The 22,628-nt window shown below is 51.6% G+C and overlaps 8 protein-coding genes across 8 annotated transcripts; 5 read left to right on the top strand and 3 right to left on the bottom strand.

The window, feature by feature from the left end:
• Positions 1 to 521: 521 nt before the first annotated feature.
• On the top strand, positions 522 to 1,475 carry KD926_003690 (uncharacterized protein; the record flags this gene model as incomplete). Its single annotated transcript, XM_053094925.1, has 2 exons — positions 522 to 990; positions 1,048 to 1,475. 2 exons carry the CDS (start codon positions 522 to 524, stop codon positions 1,473 to 1,475), a joined length of 897 nt encoding a protein of 298 aa, XP_052950371.1.
• Positions 1,476 to 2,454: 979 nt separating this feature from the next.
• KD926_003689 (uncharacterized protein) lies at positions 2,455 to 2,953 on the bottom strand (the record flags this gene model as incomplete). Its single annotated transcript, XM_053094924.1, has 2 exons — positions 2,455 to 2,769; positions 2,840 to 2,953. The coding sequence occupies 2 exons, from the start codon at positions 2,951 to 2,953 to the stop codon at positions 2,455 to 2,457; spliced, it is 429 nt and encodes a 142-aa protein (XP_052950370.1).
• Positions 2,954 to 9,677: 6,724 nt separating this feature from the next.
• On the top strand, positions 9,678 to 12,365 carry KD926_003688 (putative cell wall proline rich protein; the record flags this gene model as incomplete). The annotated part of the gene is made up of 1 exon (XM_053094923.1): positions 9,678 to 12,365. The coding sequence occupies one exon, from the start codon at positions 9,678 to 9,680 to the stop codon at positions 12,363 to 12,365; it is 2,688 nt and encodes an 895-aa protein (XP_052950369.1).
• Positions 12,366 to 13,171: 806 nt separating this feature from the next.
• On the top strand, positions 13,172 to 14,599 carry KD926_003687 (25S rRNA (uracil2843-N3)-methyltransferase; the record flags this gene model as incomplete). The annotated part of the gene is made up of 1 exon (XM_053094922.1): positions 13,172 to 14,599. The coding sequence occupies one exon, from the start codon at positions 13,172 to 13,174 to the stop codon at positions 14,597 to 14,599; it is 1,428 nt and encodes a 475-aa protein (XP_052950368.1).
• A 424-nt stretch (positions 14,600 to 15,023) lies between these two features.
• Positions 15,024 to 15,977, bottom strand: phb1 (prohibitin subunit PHB1; the record flags this gene model as incomplete). The annotated part of the gene is made up of 2 exons (XM_053094921.1): positions 15,024 to 15,542; positions 15,654 to 15,977. The coding sequence occupies 2 exons, from the start codon at positions 15,975 to 15,977 to the stop codon at positions 15,024 to 15,026; spliced, it is 843 nt and encodes a 280-aa protein (XP_052950367.1).
• Positions 15,978 to 16,247: 270 nt separating this feature from the next.
• Positions 16,248 to 17,008, top strand: KD926_003685 (ubiquinol--cytochrome-c reductase subunit 8; the record flags this gene model as incomplete). The annotated part of the gene is made up of 4 exons (XM_053094919.1): positions 16,248 to 16,282; positions 16,470 to 16,495; positions 16,702 to 16,879; positions 16,951 to 17,008. The coding sequence occupies 4 exons, from the start codon at positions 16,248 to 16,250 to the stop codon at positions 17,006 to 17,008; spliced, it is 297 nt and encodes a 98-aa protein (XP_052950366.1).
• A 666-nt stretch (positions 17,009 to 17,674) lies between these two features.
• On the top strand, positions 17,675 to 19,250 carry KD926_003684 (spermidine synthase; the record flags this gene model as incomplete). The annotated part of the gene is made up of 6 exons (XM_053094918.1): positions 17,675 to 17,705; positions 17,761 to 17,859; positions 17,919 to 18,099; positions 18,176 to 18,323; positions 18,407 to 18,644; positions 18,955 to 19,250. The coding sequence occupies 6 exons, from the start codon at positions 17,675 to 17,677 to the stop codon at positions 19,248 to 19,250; spliced, it is 993 nt and encodes a 330-aa protein (XP_052950365.1).
• Positions 19,251 to 19,933: 683 nt separating this feature from the next.
• Positions 19,934 to 22,432, bottom strand: tktA (transketolase tktA; the record flags this gene model as incomplete). The annotated part of the gene is made up of 5 exons (XM_053094917.1): positions 19,934 to 20,047; positions 20,106 to 21,764; positions 21,824 to 21,908; positions 21,967 to 22,109; positions 22,379 to 22,432. The coding sequence occupies 5 exons, from the start codon at positions 22,430 to 22,432 to the stop codon at positions 19,934 to 19,936; spliced, it is 2,055 nt and encodes a 684-aa protein (XP_052950364.1).
• Positions 22,433 to 22,628: the final 196 nt, after the last annotated feature.

Below are 22,628 nucleotides of genomic sequence, written 5' to 3'. Positions count from 1 at the left end.
CTATGGTTGATATCTTATTATAATTGAGCGGATGATGATAAAGATATTAGAGCTTAAAAAACGGTGAATTAGTATGGGATACGGAGCTGCGGCGCTCGCTTGCGTGCGGCGCCCGCTTACCGGATACGTTATTGGAAGGGAGATGAGTAAGCCCTTCAAACCGAGCTCGTTCGTAATTAGCCACTCAGAAGCTTCCTCTGCCAGAGAATAATAAGCCCCAATACTATTATTTTGAAGCTCCAGAGAATGCATAAACATGAGCTCTTTCACGTAGTTTAGAACTCAAGGCCATTCATATTGAATCAGTGGAGATCACCTAATTCAGTAAATTAGTCATTTCCTGCCAAGCCCTCCGGACTGCCACACATATCTGCCACCTTATACTCTATCCGGCTAGCGGATTATATACATCTGTGGCTGGTTGGCCCAGCCATCAATAGGTGAGGCTGTGCTCCGAACAAAGGCGCCCTCCTACCCCCTTGTCCCCCTGCATTCCCACGCTTGCAACTTCATCAGTCAATATGACGGAGACTCGTTTGTTTCTTGCCCCGCGTCCTCCTGATGGCACAAAGCTGGAGATAGACTTTCTGGATTCAACTTTCTTCAAGACTCCCGGCCAGCGGCTACCGACGCCAGCACAAGTCCGGGCCCTGTCAACAGATATATGTACGAGCCCTCAACCCAAACCTATTATCTTCAGAAACCCGAATATTTTCGTCAAGTTTGGTCGCTACGTTACGGTTGCAGAAGCTCAGTGCCTTTGGATGGTTCAGCGGGCCTTTCAAGGCACTGTGCCGGTTCCTGAACCTTTCGGATGGCGTGTTGATGACGAGGGCTACGTATTCATTTACATGCAGCTTATCGAAGGACATACGTTACTTGATCGATGGGATGATCTACACAGTACAGACAAAGAAATGATGCGCAATCAGTTATACGAAATCATTAGATCTTTACGTCAACTTAGCCAAAAGTCCGGCAGGTATATTGGTACGCCCTGACCCATGTAGACGCAAATTCATTGCAGGTATTAATTTGTCTTTTTAGGATCTATCAACTATCAAAAACTTCCCGATTATATCTTCCAGGCACTAACAGAAGCTGGTCCATTTCCAAATATAAAGAAATTTAATGATTGGTTTTCTTCCTTGCCTCAATCGCGTCTTCCGGTGTCCCTGAAATATAAAGATCCCTATAGAGACCTCTTGCCTGATGGTGGAGACGTCAAATTTACTCACGCCGATCTTCACCGAGGTAACATCATGATTTCATCGACCGCGCCCTTTCGAGTCATTGCCATCGTCGACTGGGGTCAGGCAGGCTGGTATCCGGATTATTGGGAGTACTGCAAAGCTCTTTACACCTGCTGGTACGAGGATGAATGGCGTCGGGGCTGGGTTGACAAGTTTCTACATCCACGACTGCAGGAGTTTCAAGTCTTCTCGGAATACACCATGGCGATCGGTGCTGTCTAAATTGAGCTTATACTGAAAAAAAAAAAAAAAAAAAAAAAGCCTGCCGGATTTTATACCTGTTTCTGCAGGTCCGTATTCCCATTGCTCACTGCCTGTACGATGGGCTTTGTCACGAGCCTTTTCAGACCAACTTTAAGCGCCTATTAATAGTACGTGTATGCTACAAAATGCCGTTAACACTTAGGGCAGATTCAGTAACACGAACTAAAGGTGAATATATATTTTGGTTGCATATTGGAGTTCGTAAGGGCGTCTCCATTGCTCCTATCGTCACCCATTCAGAATCCGGCCTAAATTCATGGAATATGGAAGGGCGTCTGGGGTTCAGATGAGTTTGTCAAACATTGTTAACTTTCCACAGTTAGAAGCTGATTGGAATTGACTGCCACGCTGGATAGTTTGTGTCTTGTGCTGAAAATCCGCGAAAGAGAAGCAATTTTGTACTATACGAGTGAGTGAAGAAGCTGACCTCGTTAAGAAGCCAGAATTCCAACATTTTTGGTAAGATAAAATTAGATTACCTGGTAATCGTTCAGCTTGTTCTCTGCACTTCAGACGGATCATCACCGACGTCGGTAAGCTATCAAGGCTCTGTAGCGACATGATCAAATTGCCGCCGGCTACTGTTTCGTTTGGCGCTATGAGCTCTACTCGGGATGTGACAAGGCGCGGCTTGGTCTTTAGTTATAGTACCCATATCCTACCAAAAATTATGATCAAATCAGCCATGATTATCTCTGGATATCACCTGGGCTCATATTGCCGTTTAAGTTTTTTCCATCCATCTGTAGGCGCTTGGAAGTACCGGAGTTTACCGACGAATTACAGGGAAAAAAGATATCATGCTCAAAAGTACTGGTCATTCAAATTACTAGTACATGCAAGAAATTAATCATTATCTTCATCATAAATCGTGAACCACAGTAGTTCACTCCCGAAATCAAAGAGAATAAAGACCAAACTCCCAACATCTCGTCATTTACCGGGCCAGGGCATCACGGGGAAGACCGTCAAGGTTATCCTTAGCCTGGCGACCGACGTTGCTCAAAGGCGCGGTGTTGTGGTGCCACTCATCGCCGTTCTCGCGAACACTGCTGCCTGCTGTGGCGGGCTCGCGCAGAGCGCTGTTGCCCTCGAAGGAGACGGGGGCCTCCGTGCGGCCGGAGCCGACGTTGACGGTGCGCTGGTCGGCGGAGTTCCAGTCGCTGGGCTTTGGGGGCTGCTCGGGCAAAGGGAGGTTGGCCTTGACCTGATCAATCTCGGCCTGCTTGTTGGTGTTGTTCTCGAGGACGGACTATAGATGCTGGGTTAGTGTCGGTCGTGGCGGGCATGGTGGGATATAGCTAGAGCCATAAGCAACTGACCTTCATGGCGGAGACGTCGGAGTCCTTAGGGGGGTTGCCACCGTGGGCGTTGGAAAGCTTGGATTCCGCCTTGCGGAGGTCTTCAGTGGTGGTGTGGAAGGTGTTGGAAGACATTTTGAGAGGATGTGATATGTATCGAATTTGATAGGAGTGGTGTGTGGGTGATGAAAGAGGACGAAGTTGTGATTATTTTAGATGATGATTGTGTGTGAATCTGCTAAAGAAAAGTCTACTTCTGGAAAGATCAGAGCTTATTATATGTTGGGTGGTCGAGATATCCTTCCCAGTCGAGGCGAATGACGTCTTGTTCGGCGATGATATCATCGGGACTGGCCACGCCTTGGTTCGCCATTCTCATCATAACTGAGAGTCTGGGAACGTTATTGCGGGGACACTCGCAGACTCAAATCCCTGCATTCAATGATCGAATCGACTGGAGAAAATCCAATGGGAGGATCCTCGCGACCCCATTGCTGTCGTAATGGCGCATTTGGCGTCACCGGGTACGTTCTGCTCGATCACCCTGAAGGGATCGGTAGTCTGACTCTTTCTACTACTTTCTTCCATATTCCCTCTTCTTTATGCTCTAGGCCTATTACTTCATGTTCCTTTTCTTCTTGTTGTCCTTTTGGTTAGGCGCTATTCTGGTTATGGACGTGGTCGAGAAGCTTGGTTGAATGTCGAGTAAGCCCTAGTTGCAAAGCCCTACCCAGACCGAGTCCCGGCCAACGACCATGGACCAGCAGTCTTTTAATCCACATTTGATAGAATAATATATTCAGGTGTCCATCATTATAATTGTTCGTTTTTGTGACTTCACTGTGTCAAGAAAATGAACGCTGCGAATAGGATCTATTCACACCTCAATATAATGGACAACCGATGCTCCGATCGAACTGGATGAACAAGAATATCGACCATTCTACACTACACATATTTAGTCTGTAGTTTAAAAACAAAAATAGACGTCTGTCGCTTCCACCCGGGAGTTGTTCTAATCAGAAGACTGAAAATTATCTTCAAATCATTATGGTTCAAATCCATTCGCCTAGAGACGTGTGAACCAACAAATTCTATTCTACTTCCCATCAAGTTTTGTTCGTTATGATTGCCTACTCTGCGAGCAGATTTGTTCCAAACTTAGAAAAATCTTTGGGATCATCCAGCATACTAACGAGAAGAACATTGATGTGAGGAGACCACCAAATGAGAGGCCACGAGAAAGCCCTACTCATTCGTTTTCCTCTCTGATTGAGCTCTGCGTATTGCTGAAGTGGTCTCTCGCAGGGTTGGAACCGTTGCTCTAGTATAATATTGGGCCTTCTGTAGAACACCGGAGCGATTAAGAGGTGTGTTAATTTGACCTTTGATTATGAGAGAACCACAAGTCAGTGCCCGCGTATATATGTCGCGCGGGTGATTCAATGTGTTAAAGCATAGGCAGCATATGTGCAAAAGTGATTTTCTTTCTTGGAGACAGGGGACCTAGCATTCAGGCCAAATTAGTATAACATTAGGTATAACGGTATGCGCTTATCGACTGTGGGCACATACGAATGTCCTTGGGTATTCATATACCTCAATTGCGAGATGTCCTAGATTATAGAACTGATAAGCTAGACCTACCGTAGAGAAGTAAGCAACACTGAATTCCCGGCTAATTACCTGTCAAATGGCTAGACTGGCCTCTGCATCGTCTGCTAACGCTGGTTCGGTATGGGGATGTATGCTTTGCCATTTTATTAAAGGAGTCCTATTCCAGACAAACAATGATGCCCATTTCCTTGCTTGCACGCGAAACGAGCATTCACATTTTTCATGTAGCGCATGTGCACTAACACGCTCGGTCCTGGCGGATAGATCTGTCTGACATATCCATAAGGGGTATATGGGCTAGATATGAGCCCGCGAATCTCGGCTGTTGGAACCCAAGTTTTAGGTGTGCCATATCACGGGCAGAAAAGGCGACTCGAGGATCTGTATCTGTCGGGATCCAAAATTAGATATGGCGAAACTAATCAGAGACATCGATGCTCCTCATTCCAATGGACTCCAATTTTCGACTCTCTTGCTGTCATCCATTCTTCCTTCCGCCTTCGGAGACTCGAGAGGAAAAACAAAGCATGCCCACTATGACATCCACGGCACTTTTATTGCGGACAGACACAACATATGCAGTGCATCGGAAAATGACATCACGAGGATCGGACATGGCCGTTGACCCTTAATTTTTTTTTTTTTTTTCTCGCTCGGCCCCAAGAGTTCGAACTCAGATTTGCGAAGTGGATTCGATCGATTTTCAATGCGGCGGGATCCATGGATAGAAAGGTTTTCTAGAAGACTTCTTCCGCCGCGATCCATGGGTCGACACCGTATAAAATACAATAGTCCTGTACACAGGTACAGCCATGGACCTGTCGCCAGGATATTATCCCCGCTCGTACAGGGGAGCTTTTTTAGATCGTGTGATGTGTAGATAAATACGCCGTAGACATGGGATAGACAGGGGAAGAAGGGGAAAAAGAGTCAGATCAGTAGACATGGCAAAGCAGGTGGATACCAATATTGAATTCAAGATATCCCTTGCTTCGAGGTCGATTATTGAGCTCCCTTCTCCTTAGTTATAAGGATTTCCATCTGCAAGGCGCAAGGACTAGTTGTGAGTCGGTCTCATCATACGCGCATCAGTTGCCTATGTGTACGATGCGAGGGGAATACTGGACAAATGAACTCACGTGTGCCTGTCAACTGTATTATGGGGCATTACTTCGTACTGCGATCGCTGAATAGATTTCTGAGATCAATCTTACCAGGCTGCACGAGGTGAATCTGACACTTCAGTATCATCGCAGTATCTACATGTCCATCTGGTGAAGGGTTTCCGGTAATGTCATGTTAGACGTAGTCGATGTAACACGGAGTCAGATGCCAATATTTACTTCCAAGGCGCTCGTAACGGTAGGATAAATTGACGGAGGCTGTAAGACCATTGGCGCCTGGATCGATTAGGCTGTCAAGCCTTTCTTGACTCGACGATGTAAAACCTTTGATTCTTTATCGAAGGGCCTGAACTCTTGTGGGCGTGACATGGCCACGAAGTGTTGCCCCGTTGATCGATTCGATCCCACTGGTGCCTTAATTCTCTCAAATCCAGACTTCCATGCAAGAAGATCTGAGAGCCGAAGGCGATCCACCTTAATGAACAACACATGAGACGTACACCGGAGTAGGTGTCAGGTTGCTCATGGTGGAGAGAGAAGCGACCGTCCGATGTCTCGGAAAAGCCGCAAAGGCGCTGGAATACCACGTCAGGCTTCGACGAGCGTTCTGGACCGTTATGCCTTTGTTCTCTGTTGCCCGAAAATTCTACATAAGGTGCAGTGTCGGCCGTAGTCGGATCAAACGGGCAGGTGAGGCTTCGAAAAGGGCTGTTAAAACTGGAAATTCGGCAGCGATGGATGCATCTAGCTCGTTTGGTAGCGGAGCTTTGATGCAACCCCGATAAGAACACGTACTGATCGCAGAGAGGATGGCCGCCCAGTAACCTTTCGCCATCCCTCGCCTGTCCGTCGCCGAAAAAAAAAAAAAAAAAAAAAAAAAAAAAAACACCATGGTATAATCCTTGTCTCCTCGTTATTGTCCGGACAAGTGCGCAAGTACAATGATCATCTCAGATCCAACGCTGGGGGGAGAGGGGAAACCCGGGGCAACAGGCGTTAGTGCACTCCGTATATATGCCGTTGTATGTATGTTGGACGGTCAGCATCTCTCGGCAGAGGCCTGGATCACGTGGTAGTCTCATGACCATGAGGATTACCTTAGCCTATCTTGACAAGGGAATCGTGAGTGGAATTTGAGTAACTAATGATCAATCTAGATGCGGCCATCATGCCGACCAGCACGGATGAGGAACGTCGTCCTCTAGCTAAGCCAAATCCAACGGTGTCTGCCATCCGCCTCAAGACGAACGGTTCTCGAAATAGATACATATCACCCAGACCATCCATGATCGACCAACGTACTGAGCGAGACTGTGAGTACGGTCCAAGTGGCGTTGGGGGGGAAGAGCCACTAAGACACATGGGCGACGACTTGGTTAGGTCAACGAGGGGATGCAGCAGACGAGAGCCCAATCAGCAGAGCGGATGGCACACCCTCTTAAGAGTTAGTCTGCAGCGCTAAGGTAGGGGGCGGAGGTGAGTCTGTCAGGGAGGACTCCGTACGGAGTAAGACTAAGAAGTAACTTAGTCTTAGCTAGGCACGGAAAGGTGCTAGTCTATCATCGCTCATGAGGGGACGAGGAGGGGAGGGGGGGGGAAGAAGTTAGGTAGGTAGGTAACTACGGATAACTACGGAGTAGGAACTCCAGAAACATGACCAGGGGTTCGGTTCCTAACTTCCTTCCCTTCAGGAATCAGGAGCAGGCCGTTATTTTTGAGGAGAGGCGAAACAATAGTATGCCTGGCCTGTGCAACAAGAAGAAACAATGGGGGGAGTTGTGATACTCGGAGTACTAAGGCCGGACGATCTCCCAAGGACCAAACAAATAATTGAGGCAGATCTGCTATTCTTGTCTGTTGCGAGAATACGGAGGTACCTATACCGTAAAGGGGAGTGCACCCAGCTGGCGGCGGTTTCACTTGGTCAAGACGTGTCAACAACCCTTTAGCAGGGATCACCTCTTATTATTATTATTATTATTATTATTATAATTATTTATTCCCGTGCGGAGCCAGTGGGAGGCCGCGAACCGCCAGGAGATAATCTAACTAGCGCCGGATGAAGTTAGCGCGCCTCCCAGCAGCGGTGGCGCTCGGTCGCCTCCACCGAGACAAGCGAGATTTCACAGCCCCACCGGACACCGTTGATTGGGTAATGGCCTCAGGTACGGGCAATTTAGCGTTTGTCCCATGGGTGCCTGGAGGGATTTCTCCGGAACTTCAAATTATAATTTTATTATTTTTATTATTATCACCACCCGATTAATATTAATAGATTAAACAGGCAGATGAATAATTAGATCCGTGGGGAATTGAAATCGACAATACGAGGTACGACACCGCAACGAACGGGTGAGGCTTCCTAGATCAACTTCGGTTTCGACTTTCGCTTTCCATTGTGCTCAGTACGGAGTAACTTCAGTGTCATTTTTCTCTCGATTCTCTGGTCCTCGAATGCACTTGTCCATAATGGGAAATCTTTCTGCCCATGTTTTCACCCCCAAACTCAATAATGCTTGATCATGGTCATCGGCCCCAAACCCAGGGGGTTTTAAGCTCGTATCCGGGTGGCAACCAACAGCACACAACCGGACGGAGTAGCGTTTGTTCCATGACGTCTTTGACTTACATGTTCGGTTCCCTCGACAAAGAACAAAGGACCCAGGCCAGGGATCCTCGAGGGCAGTCACTTCTTCAGACTTTTCTTCTGAATACTCCGTGAAACAAGGAAATTTAGGTAAACGTTCGGGCGGTCGAATCATGACGGGGGAATGACAAGTAGGCCAACCTGAAGGGGACGCAGCCATCCGAAATGCTCTCCACCGTCAATTTCCCCGTAGAAACCGAGATGCATCTAAATGATACTAAGCTATCTTAGTCCAGTCGTAGTGAAGGAAGTAATCGGGATGTCACCACTCTTCAGGCGAATGAGTGATGTCGCCGATATCAGTTCTCATCGGGGACGGCGCAAGCCAAGTGCCCAGACAGGTCGCTGGGGAGTCTAGTAGATAGTACCTACAGTAGTTCCCTGGACCATCTGAAAGGGGGTCACAATCAATAGTCCTGCTGAGTATCCGTACCCCGTAGGGAAACCAGAAATAAAATAAAAATAAATAAGAAATAATACACAATACGGAGTACGGAGTACATAATACCTAATCAACCACCTGGACACAGGTAGTACTCTGTACTGTACAGCGTAACTCTTGTACCTAATAAAACCCAAGCGTAATCCACCCCCCTCTCGCCGGGCGACCGGCCAATCATCCCCTGACGTCGCCATTTTCTCCTCCCTCCCCACCCGATTTTTTAGGTTGGTTCTGCTGCAAGTCAGCCATTTCATGATTATTTTCCACTTCCTCGCCCAGCAATCCGCCGTATTTGGCACTGGCTCCTCCGTACGGCGACCCGTCACTACAACTATCATCCTCTCCTTCCTTCGACCTCATTTTCCTTTTTCCAGGTTCTTCCTCTCTCCTCTCTCTCTCTTTCGACCTTTCTGTCTCTCTCTCTCTCTCTCTCTCTCCTCTTCTCTCCTCCCTCCCCTCCTCCTCCTCTCTTCTTTCCCTCTCCCTCTTTTTCTTCTCACCACAACTTTTTCTCTCTTATCGCTCTTTTCCACTCGTTTCTCCTTTTCTTCCGACAACCTCCGTACTTTCTGGCCTACCCGTGGCCGTCCGTTCCTTACAATATTCTTTTTTTCTTCTTCCAGCCTGCACGACAAAATATTACTTTGCCGCCCTATTTTTTTTGCATGGTTTCTTGATTTCAACTTTATCTGTGATTATTTTATTCGGTTCAATTTAACTAAAGCGTTCGACTGTCAACTTTTGCCCCGTGCGCTTAGGAGGCTTTTTCTTTCCCCTCTTCCCGGTTTGGTCTTGCAATCAATCTTATCGACTACTCGACGCTGCTCTGGACTACGTGACTTGGGTCCAGGAACTTCAATGATCTCTGTGCGAATTTGAAGACCTCCAGACAAAGTCTTTTTTTCGTCTGGAGGTCCCCGTGCGTCTGGATCACATCAACTGTGAACGTACTACCACGGGGTTGATCGGATAACTTGTGGACTCGAGGTGAATGTGAACTTGGTCTTCTAACTCCATCGATCCTCGGTCATGGCTTCGATCTCTCTTCCTCTGCCGCCTCAGCACTCGTCAGCGTTTTCTCAACACTTCGAACCGCTCGGTCAACCTCCCAGCGGACGTAGCCGCCGTCATCTAACCATGTCTACGCCGCTCCCGAACCCTCCATTTGTCTTCCCTGCCCGAGAACCAGACCCAATGCCTCGGACGGCGGAACCTCCGCCGAATGCCCGTCGTTCACTTCCGGCCTTCTCCTTCAACCCGGGTGCGGTACAATCGACACAGCCCACGTTACCGACACCCCCGGCGAACCGACCGGTCGGACATCGTCGACGATGCAGCGAATTTGTCGGCGGTGAACACATGGTCGGTCCTGGAACGGTGGAAGCCGATCAGAAAGCCGAGGACCCAACTCCCGTACCCGGGCCTGCCAAACTCCCTGCTCCAGGTCCCGGTTTCTCTGCGGTCGGCCCCGGAAGGCGTCGCCATGCCCATCGTCGCTCTGAGGCTGTCTCTAGCGTGGACTTGACTGCTATCACGAATGCGTTTGGTCCGGCAGGCTTGATGGGGAACGCCCCGTGCACGCCAGCAGATGGAATGCGGGATCCCGGCACCTCAGATACCACCCACAAACCGATCTCCTACTCGGCAACCGCTTTAAGTCGACCGACCCCGCCCGCCTCTCCTCAGATTACGATAAATGGGCAACCCTCGAACCCTTCTGAGTCCGAAACATCCTTCGTTTTCCCCGCGGTCGAACGGCCTCTATCCGAAGTCTCGAGGGACTCCGAAAGCACAATACAACCACCCAATGTCGTTAGAAATAATGACACCCCGGCCCCGTCGGCAAACGAAACGTCGTTTCGCGCAAGCCAGAAACCCAAGCCTCGACCGAGAACCGCCGATGCGTCACTGATGCTGGACATGAGCGGTAGCGCCGGAACTGACGATTTTCCGCGATCAAAACGGCCCCTTTCGGCTGCCGGTCACTCGCGGTTCCGCAAGAGCATGTCCGCAGGGATTCTTGACGCAGCACTGAGGAAGAATGGAGGAATGGGTGACGGCAGCCGCTGGCCAGAAAATTCGAGAAATTCCTCATCTGATGACGACTCTTTGACATCTGTCGAGGATCAGGGAACGTCAAAGAAGAGCTCCAAGGCCAAAAAGCGGCAGAAAAAGGTTCGCTCGTGGGCTGGGGCAATTTTGACGAGAGGCAAGGGCAAGCGACATCCCTCGAATCATGATACAGGGCCCAAGTCAGCTCCTCCGCCTGTAATTACCCGGACCAATTCAGATCTTGGCTCAGGCCTGGATGTGGACTTTGACGATGACAGCGTTGTTGTCATTCGGACTCCTACCAACCCCACTAGCCCGATTTCCCTTGTCGACACTGATGAAGTCGATGGCCAACCATCGCTAGAAAGCTCCTGGAAACCTAGGAGCTTTTACGAACAAGGCACGCTGAATGATGCTTTGAGTCCAATTATCGATCTGGACGCTGCGCTGGGCCCTTTCAATACACCGGATATGCGATCTGGAAATGTTCCTGAGACTGGTTTTTCGGCGGCAACAAAGCGCATGTACAGCGGTGGTCGACGGGGCGAGTTTGTTGGCCCAGAGATGCGTTATCATCGGCGCGCAGAAAGTGCCCCGGAAATGCCGCCTTTCGACCGCAGCTTTTTGAACAACCGATTGGCTAACAATGCGGCGATGGAAAATCCCGATGTTTTCTACGAGGAGGAAGAGGATGCCTTTTTGGCGGCTACGAGCGAAAGTGATGAGCAAGCATCGTCACAAACTGTCGAAGGCGATGCCGACGAGCAGTCGCTGGCAAGCAAGGAAAGCTCTGATACACTCACCCGTCAAGCGGGGGATAGCTCAACCGATCCGCAACAGGCTGGCCTTGGGATCCAAAAGCACGAAGTGGCCGGCGCTCCGGACTCCCCCATTACATCGACAAACCAGGAAGACTCCAAACCTGCAGAGCCACCGACTGCTGCCGATCAACTGCGGAATGCAAGAAACCCCTTTTCCAATCAGCCCAGAACCCCGGTGGAGTCGGTCAAGCAAGAAGAGTGGCTCCGCAAGGTGCCCGTACCTCCTAGTCCGGACATTTCACCTCGTTTCTTGCCCGCAGATCACCGGCCTGCGACATCACCGATGGAATTTACCCCCAATATACCCCCGCTTTCTCTCCAGGGTGTCAGTTCCGCTTCGAACTTTTCCTTCCCATCTCCAGACCTTCCTGGCTCGTCTCCCGATTTTCCGCGTTCGATTACCACTTCGTCTACCACCGATCGTAATTTCTCGAATCCCTCTTATAATCCTTCAATGGAATTTCCTCATGCATCTGCCGACGACGTACCATCGCTGACCAGCAGTGCGTCAACGACGACCAATACGTTCAACCGCTTCTCGGCGACATTTTTCCAGCGGTCTCGGTTGTCAACCGACCGCTCGGCATCTTTCTCCGCCGCAGTCCACCGACGAACCAGTCAAGCCAATGCTCCGAAGCGTTCCAGCCTCGCCAGTCTATCGAAACTGGTCGTTGGGCCTCACGCTGAGAGGAGTAAGCTTAGTCACGAGGAGAAACCGCCCAGTGACGAGCCTGAAAAGTCTAAGAAGAAGGGTCACCGGATTAGTCGCTTGATGCACTTCTGGAGAACGAAGGACAAGGACCGGTTGAACGATAATTCTTTTCAGGAAGAACGACCATCATGAACCGAATCGGAAAATGGATCACCTGTACATAGCCAGCCTGTTCACGAATCGTTCGACATGGTCTTTGCAAGATCTTTCGTATTGCGCCTTCGATTTTTTTCTCTCTTCAACTCTTAGCCTTTTTTCTTCTTCTTTTATTTGTTGGGGTAACTGACGAATCTCTTTTCTCGGTATATGTTTACAAGCGTAAGAGCATGAAAGCTCTTTTATCGATTCTTTTTACACTTTCTTGTCTCTCGTTAAAGTCCTGTTGCGATTTGCGGACAAATCATTATCATCATTCTCCTTACTTTTTCTTATTCTCCCGTTATTTGGAGCCCGTTTTCTTTTCTTTTCTTTTCTTTTCTTTTCTTTTCTTCTTACTCTCTGGCGGTCCACTGTGCATCTGCCCCTTTCCCCCCTCTTCTTTACTATCATCATTCTATGGAATATTTGTTTATGTGGCGATTGTCCGTGTCAATCATGTCCAATTGGGATCATTCCTTTATTCTTCATTTCGATGCTGTATCTATGGGTTTAGAAACTCGCGAGGACATCTGATTATTTCAGACTTTTTTTGTTTGCCTGCAGAATATCATATCTACACTCCTTGACCATTTGTGGATAAGTATTTTTTTATCATCGTAAACGTGTAGTAAGCTAGAGGAACGAGCGTGAAAAGGGAAGAGAAAACCACATTTTCTGCGATAAATTCGGTTCCGACGGGCCGATGCTAACAACCCCGTCAAAAATATACATCTCCAAAATTTATCTCCACTTCATCCCTTGCGCAGTCACAATTACAGCTCCAAATTCCCGAGCTCAATATGGGACCACCTCGACAAGGGTCGTTCCAAAAGGCCGCCAAGGATAAAAAGAAACCATCGCAGGCGCCTCGACGGAACAATCCGAGCAAGTCCGCCCCGAAAGAGAAGGAAGAAGAGAGTGCAGTTGACCTCTCCGCCACCATCCCACTCACCCTGCAACAATTACTCCTGAATGTATTCAGATCGGCATTGTTCACCACACCCGGTCCAACCCAAAACACTGAGGAGACAAACAATGCATCGGCCACCGACTCCGAGCCCCGCCAACTCGACATCAAATCCCTCATCCAGACCATCAAATCCCACCTGTACAACCGGGACTTCGACTCCGCTTTCACCGACGCCAGCGGCGACCTGCTCCGCGCGTACGCCCTACGCTGGAGCACCTCGCGAGCCCTTGGTTACGCGGGCCTCTTCAAGGCGCTATTCAAGGACGCCCTCCTCCCCACAGCAGGAGGCCCCGATGATGCTGATGCTGCGACGAGCCACGTCACGCACCAGCACGTCGTCTGCCTCGGCGGCGGCGCAGGGGCCGAGATCGTCGCGTTGGCGGCTATCTGGCGCGACTTGATGAATGAGCGCGCAGAGAAGACGCTGTTGGTCGACGGCGTCGCGGCCACTTCTCTAAACGAGACCCCCGACGCGCCGTCCACCTCGTCGTCGAGTTCTACGCCGGCCTCGCCAACGAGGCCAGCTCTCACCGTCACGGCCGTCGATATCGCCGACTGGTCGACCGTCGTGGATCGACTGGCGTCGACGATCGGGTCGTCGGACGTCCGCGGGTCGAAAAGCCACGCGGCGCCCCTGGTCGATCCCGTCAGGGGCGGTTTCAGCGTGCGGTCGAAACGCTCCGACGTGCTGACTCTTTCGGACGAGGGGCTGCGGGAGCTGTTGCATCTCCCTGCGTCTTCGTCGTCGACGCCCTCAACGCAACGGCGCCAACTCGATGGAGCAGGAGAGGGCGAGGGAGAGGGCGAGGGAGAGGGCGAGAAACCCGCCACCACCGTCCTGGTGACGTTGATGTTCACGCTGAACGAACTCTTCTCGACGTCGATGGCGAAAACCACGGGATTCCTACTCCGTATGACGGATCTCATCCAACCCGGGACTGTGCTGCTGGTCGTCGACAGCCCCGGGAGCTATTCGACGTTGAAGCTGGGGAAGGGTAATACGAAAAAGAGCGACGCGAGTGGTGAGGCGGATACTGCCGTTGCGGCTTCGGCGCCGCAGGAGAGGAATTACCCGATGAAGTTCCTGCTGGATCATGCTTTGCTGTCCGTGGCAAAGGGGAAGTGGGAACGGGTCTTCTCGCAGGATTCCCGATGGTGGCGGAGAGAGGCCGCCAGGCTGAGCTGGGATGTTGGGGAGGGGGCGGGGTTGGAGGATATGCGATTTCAGGTTCATATTTATCGGCGGTTGGATGGGTAAGTAATATATATGCCTATATATATGAACACTTTTTTTGGGGTTGGGGTTTTGGAACAGAAGTTAGATTTACGAGGGGGATCTATATTTATAGACGATCATGTGGGGATGAAGGTTACTGGTTACGATCTGCTTGCACGATATATGATATAAAAATGCTTTTTGGATACAGAAATACCGCAGCCGACGAAATGCAGTCCATTGTGGTATGCAGAGAGGAATAGATATATGCTATTGCTACAGTTGGGTTAAGGAACAATCAGAAACAAAGAGAATTAACCATACAACATCAGTTCGCCGGGGAGATCATGCACGCCCAAGATCCAGCCAGGTTTTGAAATCGGAAATAAGAGATATAGTTCAAGGTCGACGGGAGGAGAGGAAGAAAGAGAAAAAGATATTGAAAACGCTCCGCAGCTTCACCATTCTAGCTCCGCAATCCCAGCAGAAGGCTTGTGCTCTTACCGCCGTCCTTGCCCTCACTACCCGGCAGATACGTCACGTTGGGGTTACCCGACAGGGTGTGAGCGATCTCCTTGCTGGCGTCGATGCGACGGATCTCGATGAGGCCGTTGCCGGCCTTGGCGACGGCCTTGCTGATGATATCGGCACTCTCGGCCTCACCCTCGGAGCGGATGACGTTGGCCTGGCGCTCCTGCTCGGCGCGCTCGACGATGAAACGGGCGCGCTCGGCGTCCTGCTGGGCGATCTGCTTCTGCTCGACGGCTCGCGTGAATTCCTTGCCGAAGGTCATGTGGGTGATGGAGACGTCTTCCAGGGCGATGTTGAACTGCGAGGCGCGCTTCATCAGGTCCGTGCGGATGCGGTTCGAGACGGCCTCACGCTGGGTGATCAGCTCGGCGGCGTCGAATTGGGCCACGATGGATTTCAGCACTTCGTTGCCGATGGAGGGGAGGACTCGCTCGTCGTAGTCGGTACCGTAGTTCTAGTTTCCCCACCGATCATTAGCCAACTCTGTCCTGGGGGATGGAAGCTAGGAACTAGAGACGAGCACGGAGGTGACCCGAAGAATGATCGAGCAAGAGAGGGGACATACCTGATAGATAATCGGCAGCTTCGGGACATCCGGACGGTGTAGCACTCGCAGGGTCAAGCTGACCATCTGCAAATCCTTACTGCCGGTGGTGGTGGAGATGTTGCGAGGCTTGGTGCGGACGTCGTAGACAATGGACCGCTGCAGCCAGGGGATCAGGAAGTGGGTGCCCTCGTTGGACACCTTGTCCTGCACACCGGACAAGCGGTCGAAGATGACGGCGCGGCTACCACCACGGACGTCGTAGATGGAGGCGTCGACGGCGTAGGCACCGGCGAACAGGCCGACAGCCCAGCGCATCAGCCGGGTAGAACCGTTGGCAGCCATTATGAGAGTGGGGGAAGGGGGAGTTGATGGAGGTGGAGGCTGGCGGGGAAGATGGGAGGGAGAGAGCAGAGTAAGAGGTGTTGCAAAGAGGAGAGGAGCTTAGATGATGTCGGGCTTTTCGCAGGCTGGCCCGATCCGGTCTAGCGCCCTGACTCTTCTCAACTTCGCCGTTTTGGCCCGAACCTCAGTCCTCGACTTCTCTCCTGCTCTCTATCTCGCTGCCCGCCTCGCTCTCTCACCGTTTCCTCTCTTCATCTCAATACCTACACAATGGGTGGCTCTTCTATCGATCCTAAGAACGGATTGTGAGTGGTTTCCCTTTTTTTCTTTGCCGTGGTGCTGGTGCTGGTCCTTGCCCTTCCGGTCATCCTTTCGGTCACGGTCAACCCTGCGTTGCCGTTCATGAAGGATGCCTGGGCAGGTCAATTCTACAACGAGTGGAATACCTTTAACTTCATGAATACTCGAATGCTAACTTCTGCGTGACGACAGCTTCATCGGAGGATGGGGTGATCTCGGTAGGTTCCCGGACCCTGATACCGCCACGAGATATCGCCAGACAGGATGAACACGGGATACATGAAGAGCCATTGGACTTCGTTGTCTTCTCTCAACCCCCCAAAGTGCTCGCCCTGGCGATCCCGACAAGCGAGCAACGCGATTCCCGACCGAGCGAGAACCTCTCCGAACAAAGACTGACCCAGCTTCCTTCGCTCCTATACAGGCTGCCCTACTCCCCAGCGCATCGCGACCTACTCTTTGTCGCCCAACCGTCAGCGCCCTCTTGCCGGTGCCTTCAACGCCGCCATCTTCAACACCTTCCGCCGTTTTAGCGCTCAGGTCCTCTACGTGGCTCCTCCCTTCATTGCCGCCTACGTCGCCATGAACTGGGCCATTGACCGGTATGTTGCGCTCGCCGGGCACTGAAAATGGGAATTGATCGGGACTGACCGCAAACTTCAACGCTTCACAGAAACCACTACCTCCAGTCCAAGCCCGGCCGTCTCGCCGAGGGTGGTGACGATGAGTAAATGAAATCTCTGGAATGAGGGCACTTCCTGCCGGTTGGGCGGAGGCACGGAAGGGACGGTGATTGCAATTGTACAGTAACTAGAAGCAATCGAAAGAGTTGCGCGCTACTACTGGGTTGAGAAATCCTCCGAGACATAAAATAATTGATGAGACGTAATAACACACACTCTGGACTGGATGACGCCGTGAATTCTGGATGCGGCCATTGGCTGGCGGTAGTTGTGCCCTTTCGGGTAAGGCTGGTACTGGTATTGAGTAGGTAATCTCAGTATCTCATGGTAACTACCTTCGCCTGTTGCTCTGTTTGATGCCCAACAGGATGAACAAAGAACCAAGGATTGCAGGTGGCAGTCAGAAAGTGAGACATGAAATAAGCCGAAGGTAGGACAGAAGGCTTGAATCCTGTCCATTCCGCCCGTCCTCCCACTTTTTCCCGCCAGAAAAATTACATTCAACCCCAAAGCGGGCGACGTACTGCAAAATACCGCAAACATACGAGAATCATGAATAAGAATTTCATGAATTTCCTCGTCTCCCCCCACCTGCGCCGCGCTTCTTCTTCTCTCTGCTCTTCCTTCTCTTCCTCTTCCTCTTCCCTCTCTCCATCCTTCTCTCCCTTCATCCCCTCGTCTTCTCGTCTTCGACCTTCCTACCACTCCATCACCATGTCCGACATCACTCACCCTACCATCAAGGGTATGTTCCTTCCCTTCCCCCCACTATCTTCATGATCCTGCATCTTGATCTTCAGCCCCTCCACGGCCTGCCAACTACCCCGCCTTGCTCTGCCAGACCACCATCGGTCTCAATGGGTCAATTCCTGAGTTGAGCAGACAGCCGGGGTTCTTCTGTTGATCCCTTCTCTCTCAATGCGCTTCAATTGTCTCGCTAACCTTCATTCCCCGCTAGATGGCTGGTTCTCCGAGCAGTCCGAGATGTGGCCCGGTCAGGCTATGAACCTCAAGGTCAACCAGATCCTGCACCACGAGAAGTCCAAGTACCAGGATGTCCTGGTCTTCGAGAGCAGCGACTACGGTACCGTTCTCGTTCTGGACAACGTTATCCAGTGCACCGAGCGTGATGAGTTCTCGTATGTTTTTTTTTTCTTTTCTTTCTCCATTTACCCCTCCCTTCTCCACATGGACAAAATACTCATAAAATTTCAGCTACCAGGAGATGATCACCCACCTGGCCATGAACGCTCACCCCAACCCCAAGAAGGTCCTGGTCATCGGTGGTGGAGATGGCGGTGTCCTCCGTGAGGTCGTCAAGCACGAGACCGTCGAGGAGGCCATCCTTTGCGACATCGACGAGGTATGAATTCATGTCCACCGTCCGTGATGATTCTGGATGCGCAGAAGAACCCTACCATGTAACGACTCACCACCGTTCTATAGGCCGTCATCCGTGTCTCCAAGAAGTACCTCCCCGGTATGAGCATCGGCTTCCAGCACCCCAACGTTAAGACCCACATTGGCGATGGCTTCGAGTTCCTGAAGAACCGCCTGAACGAGTTCGACGTTATCATCACCGACAGCTCCGACCCCGAGGGTCCCGCTGAGAGCCTCTTCCAGAAGCCCTACTTCGAGCTCCTCAACGGTGCTCTCCGCGAGGGAGGTGTCATCACCACACAAGGTTGTTCGTCGCCTTTCTTTTTATCTGTCTACTGCCCTCTGTTCCACAATCACTATTCCCCCTTTGTATTTTCTTTCGCTCCTTTCTTTTTATCTTCTGTCTATTCTTCTCTCTCTCTCTCTCTCTCTCTCTCTCTCTATATATATCGCTCTATTCTCTCTCCGCTTTTCTCTATTTCTCTATACTCACCCCTCTCTGACATCCTATCATCACCAACCATCGCACTCTGATTTACCTTGAAGAAGCCTCGAAAGCTAACCTATCTGCACCCCTAAACCGCCCGACCATATCGGGCTTGGTTTTGGGTTAGCGTTTCCCCCTCCAGCCGAAAACCAATGGCTTCACCTCTCCCTGATCTCCAACCTCCGCAAGGCTTGCAAGGAGGTCTTCCCCGTCGCCGAATACGCCTACACCACCATCCCCACCTACCCCTCCGGCCAGATCGGCTTCATGGTCTGCTGCAAGGACGCCAACCGCAACGTGCGCGAGCCCTCTCGCACCTGGTCTCGCGAGGAGGAGGAGCGTCTCTGCCGCTACTACAACCAGGACATCCACCGCGCCAGCTTCGTGCTGCCTAACTTTGCCCGCAAGGCTCTGAACAACTAGGGTTGTTCCTTCTTTATCTTAATCTCTTTTTTTTCTCTGGTTTAGAAATTCTTATGATTACCCCCTCCTAAATCTTTATTTTCCCTCCTCTCTCTATCTCTATCTCTTATCTGGTTTCCTGTGCTTCTGGATCTCGGTCTCCGAACCGTTCTTTCTTTCCAGCTTTTGATAACTTGGGGAGGAAAGACTCGTATTCTCTATCTAGAGGCGCCAATGGGGTCTTATAATCCAAGATGATTCGAAGATAACGACTTGACTTAATACCCTGGGTGGCATTCGTTGTACTGCGGTAATGATCCCTTCGTGGGAAGCGAAGACCTTGCTGGCCATCCGGCTTGATAATGTCCAGATGTGATCCCAAAATCATCAATCGAATCTATCCAAACGGACGCTCTATATGCGCCAGAATCAAGTGTAAACTCGAGATTAACATTGAAAGTGGTATTCTTTTTTTGTAGACTAGGATTTTCCCTCTAAATCTACTACAGGGCCAATTCAGATCAAAAAAAAAAATTATGAACAGAAATGGGCACGCAGTTTTCTCAAAACAAAATTCGTCAAGCCGTGGATTGGAATAAATAGGACTTCTCCCTGGCAGACCAGAGATCAATATCGTCCCAAGTTACATTTCATAACAAAAAGTTAACGTGAAAACATCATGTCGCTAGGTCATGAGAAGACATCTACAAAATCTGCTGGAAGGCACGGTTGACCGGCGAGCGCACGGGAACGCCCTTGTAGAAGTCGATGGTGGCCAGAGCGCGCTTGCTGATGCCCTCGGGGGTGAACTCGAATTTCTGAATTCCGAATTAGTAAATGAGTACGAATTGGGGTAGGGGTGAAAAGCTATTTTACCTTGTAGACATCCTTGTAAGGACCCGAGGCACCGAAGCGGTTCAGACCGAACTGCTCGTGAGAGTAACGCTCCCAGCCCATGGTGGTGAGGGCCTCGACGGACAGGACGGGGATGTTGTCGGGGAGGACCTTGAGCTTGTAGGCCTTGTCCTGGGCGTCGAAAACCTCGAAGCAGGGCACGGAGACGACGCGGGCGGTGACGCCGTGCTTCTCCTTCAGGTAGCTGGCGGCCTCAACACAGATGCTGACCTCGGAACCGGTGGAGATGAGGGTGACGGTGGCGTCGGAAGCCTCGATGACGGGGTAGGCACCCTTCAGAGCAGCCTCGATGGAGTTGCCCTCCAGCTGGGGCAGGTTCTGACGAGTGAGAGCCAGGATACTGGGGGTGTGCTTGGAGGTGATGGCGGAGTAGTAGGCAGCGCTGGTCTCGTTGCCGTCGGCGGGACGCCAGACCATGCAGTTGGGGAGGGCACGGAAATGGGCCAGGGTCTCGATGGGCTGGTGAGTAGGGCCGTCCTCACCCAGACCGATGGAGTCGTGGGTGGCGACGTGGATGACACGGACGCGGGAAAGGGCGGACAGACGGACGGCACCGGCGGCGTAGGAGACGAAGTTCAGGAAGGTACCACCGGCGGGGATGTGGACGCCGTAGGCGGCAAGACCGTTCATGACGGCAGCCATGGCGTGCTCACGAACACCGTAGCGGAGGTAGCGGCCGGACCAGTCGCCGATGCCGTACTCGGGGGGCTGGAAGTCGACGGCGTTCTTCCAGCGGGTGTTGTTAGAGCCAGTCAGATCGGCGGAGCCGGACAGCAGCTCGGGGATGACGTCGTGGATCTTCTCGAGGACGGCCTCGGACAGCTTACGGGAGGCGACGGCGGCGTCGCTGCCCTTGTAGACGGGCAGGCTCTTCTCCCAGCCCTCGGGAAGCTTGCCAGAGAGACGACGGGTCAGGTCGGCACCCTCGGCCTTGTGCTCAGAGGTGTACTTCTGGAAAAGCTGGGACCACTCCTGGTCCTTGGCGGCACCCTCGGCGGCGCGCTTGTGGTAGAGGTCGTAGACCTGCTGGGGAACGACGAAGCTCTGCTTGGGGTCGAAGCCAAACAGCTGCTTGACGCCCTCGCAGTCGTCAGCCTTGAGGGGGTTACCGTGGACACCACCGGTGCCCTGCAGCTTGGAACCGAAACCAATGGTGGTGGTCAGGCGGATCATGGTGGGCTTGTCGGTGACGGACTGAGCCTCGCGGATGGCGGCCTCGATGCCCTCGAGGTCGTTGTCGCCGTCCTTAACCCAGACAGTGTGCCAGCCGTAAGCCTCGAAGCGCTTGGTGACGTCCTCGGTGAAAGCACACTTGGTGTCACCGTCGATGGAGATACCGTTGTCGTCGTAGATACCGATCAGGTTGCCAAGCTTCAAGTGGCCGGCCATGGAAGCGGCCTCGCTGGCAATACCCTCCATAGCACAGCCATCACCAAAATAGACGTAGGTGTGGTTGTTGAAGAGGTTGTAGCCGGACTTGTTGTAGGTACCGGCAGCCTGGGCCTGGGCAATGGCCAGACCGACGGCGTTGGCGAAACCCTGACCCAGGGGACCAGTGGTGACCTCAACACCGGGGGTGTCGTGAGCCTCGGGGTGACCGGGGGTGATGCTGTCGAGTTGCTGTAGGGGGTTAGATGATGAGAATCGATACTAAGAAAAAGAGCTTGATAAGAACTTACTCTGAAGGCCTTCAGGTCATCCATGGAGACCTTGTAGCCGAACAAGTGGAGAAGAGCATATTGGAGCATGCAACCGTGGCCGTTCCTGTGAGGGGTAAATGATTAGCCGCTAATCTGATAAGAACAGACAACAAGAGACATACGAGAGGACGAAGCGATCCCGGTTAGCCCAGTCGGGGTTCTGAGGGTTGAAGTTCATGAACTTGTTGAACAGAACGTGAGACACGGGGGCCATGCCCATGGGGGCACCGGGGTGACCGGAGTTGGCCTTGAAGGTGGCATCGACCTGGATGGAGAATTAGCATCAGAAGGGGAAGCCGGTGAAGAGTGCTCCGAAGCCCATGTTCCGTGGGGTGGAAATGAGAGGAGACGCTGCGGAGAGTGCGAGGCAAGAATTGCAGGTGACGATGAGACTTTCATTTCAAAGGAAATTGAACAGCCATCGAAAAGCATAGCTTAAATCCCGCAGTTCCGGAACCACTCGCCCGCAGCTCTCAGAAGCTTCTCTCCTGCCACGGCGAGCATGAGGACTTGGAGCATTCCTAAGAGACGTACCGCGAGAACACGGATCGTGTTGATGGCCAATTGGTCCAAGTCGGTGTAACCCATGATTGCGATGTCTTTAGCGATGGCGAACGTTAGCTATGGGGATGGAATCAAGCTGTCAAGCGGAGGCCAACATACTCTTCTCTCGATATACTTTTTAGACAAAAACAAGAAAACAGCCCGTCTTGCGTGTAATTGAGAGCAAAGACAGGGGAAGGAAAATCACCACAAGAGGAGAGAGAGAGATGGGAGAGAAGAA

This window comes from Aspergillus affinis (genome assembly GCF_023601865.1).
Source record: "Aspergillus affinis strain CMG 70 chromosome Unknown NODE_191_length_43934_cov_84_947374, whole genome shotgun sequence".
NCBI lineage: Eukaryota > Fungi > Ascomycota > Eurotiomycetes > Eurotiales > Aspergillaceae > Aspergillus > Aspergillus affinis.
The sequence above is the reverse complement of the archived record's forward strand: the minus strand, read 5'-3'. Positions and strand labels throughout refer to the sequence as shown.